Source organism: Triticum dicoccoides, unplaced genomic scaffold, assembly GCF_002162155.2.
Source record: "Triticum dicoccoides isolate Atlit2015 ecotype Zavitan unplaced genomic scaffold, WEW_v2.0 scaffold111706, whole genome shotgun sequence".
In the NCBI taxonomy this organism is placed as follows: Eukaryota; Viridiplantae; Streptophyta; class Magnoliopsida; order Poales; family Poaceae; genus Triticum; species Triticum dicoccoides.
In genome coordinates, this window is record NW_021177285.1 from 1 (window position 1) to 2071 (window position 2071).

The 2071-nt window shown below is 41.0% G+C and overlaps 1 protein-coding gene across 1 annotated transcript; it reads left to right on the forward strand.

The window, feature by feature from the left end:
* Nucleotides 1-6: 6 nt before the first annotated feature.
* LOC119342988 (protein GFS12-like) lies at nt 7-2068 on the forward strand (the record flags this gene model as incomplete). The annotated part of the gene is made up of 3 exons (XM_037614228.1): nt 7-1382; nt 1506-1833; nt 1949-2068. Coding segments are annotated over 3 exons (1824 nt in total), but the record flags the coding sequence as incomplete, so codon positions are not given.
* Nucleotides 2069-2071: the final 3 nt, after the last annotated feature.

Here is a 2071-nt window from a genome sequence, read left to right on the forward strand (position 1 = left end):
TCATGCTGTGCTCATGAGGATTGTTCTTCAAGATCCATTTTTGCTAGTTTTAATCTTCCATCATCCTTAGATTGGTCTTCTCACTTCAAACGATGGTGGACTGGGGAGTTGAGCAATTATGAGTACCTTATTGTCTTGAACAAGTTAGCTGGTAGGAGATGGGGTGATCCAGCTTTTCATCCAGTGATGCCTTGGGTAATAGATTTCACAGTGAGGCCTGACGAAAGTTCTGACATTGGCTGGAGAGACCTCACCAAAAGTAAATGGCGGTTGGCGAAGGGCGATGAACAATTGGATTTTACTTACTCATCATCTGATGTTCCATATCATGTTTCTGATGAGTGTCTCTCAGAGCTAGCAGTTTGCAGTTACAAAGCAAGAAGACTATCAAAGACCATCTTGAGGTCAGCTGTCCGCTCTGTCTACGAGCCCAACGAATACCCGTCTAGTATGCAAAGGCTTTATCAATGGACTCCAGATGAATGCATCCCAGAGTTCTATAGCGATCCTTGGATTTTTGTCTCTCTTCATTCTGAAATGAGTAATTTGGCTTTGCCTTCCTGGGTGACCTCTTCAGAGGAATTCATTTGTCTTCACAGGGATGCCTTAGAGAGTGACCGAGTTTCACAACAACTGCATCATTGGATTGATATAACCTTTGGCTATAAACTTGCTGGGGAGGCATCTGTTGAAGCTAAGAATGTCATGTTGCCTCCCAGTGATCCATCAAGGCCTAAATCAATTGGGCGAAGGCAACTTTTTACAAAGCCACATCCTAAGCGTCTTATTAGCACACCTCACTCAGCCTACCACAATAAAGTGGAATCTTGTGCAAGATGCCAAGGAAAAGGAAGTAACTCAACTACTGATGTATTATTAGATGAATGTAATCCCCCAAATATGTTTTCACAAGTTGACTATTTGGAAGAGTTTGAACAAGCAACATTATTTATGGAGCTTCAACATCATTTGAATCCAATATACAGTTACTCTAACACTGCTGCTTGTTGCTTGTCAGTCAAATATCCCAAGAGCCAATTTTCAGATCAGGAGGTATTGCAACCTAATAGTGTATTATCAGTGGTGCCTGATTTTGATTTTGGCTCCTATCTTGAATGCTTTGAGTCTGATGATAGTTCTTCTATTGGTTATCAAGAGCTGTTGTGCTGGAAGCAAAGGTCTTGTTCTGTTATTGAGCATCATGCAAATGATATATTTTCAATAGGATGCATGTTAGCAGAAATCTATCTGCACAGACCACTTTTTGATGCTTCCTTGCTAGCTGCATATAAAGAAACTGGTATGCTGCCAGGAGCACTCCATGAATTGCCTGTTCATGTCGGTTTGCTTGTTGAGTCATGCATCCAAAGGCAATGGAAAAGGTAACTTAAATAATTACGTCTGATGTTTATATTTGTAATTTAATACCCTGCCACATTGGTGATGTTTTTCTTAAATTACAAGCAGAAACTGTTGAATGCTTTTGATTTTGTGATCTCTTGCAGGAGGCCGTGTTCAAAGCATCTTCTGGAGTCACCATATTTTCCTCCATCAGTTCGATCCGCATATATGTTTCTGGCTCCACTTCAACTTCTGTGTACATCTGGAGACCGCCTGAAGTATGTTACTAAGCTTGCAAGTGAAGGGACACTCAAAGCCATGGGAGAATTTGCTGCTGAAGTGTGTGCACCTTACTGCCTACCTTTTGTTTCATCATCTCGGTCGGATGTTGACACCGAGTCTTGCTTGCGTCTGCTTAAAGAGTTTTTGAAGTGCTTGAGTGTCAAAGCAGCTAAGAAACTTATTCTGCCCATCATTCAGAAAATCTTACAGGCCGGTTAAGACACATCAGTGGGGAAATTTCTCTTATATTTTCTTTCATTTCAAGGTTTTGGTCTTTGCATGTGTCTTTGTTGTGACGAGTCATTTCTGCTGGTTGTTGCTACAGGCACCAGAATATTCACATCTGAAGGTTTCTCTCCTTCAAGATTCTTTTGTCCGAGAGTTATGGAAAAAATTGGGAAAACGAACTTATATTGAGAAGGTGCATCCCTTGGTCATAGCAAACTTA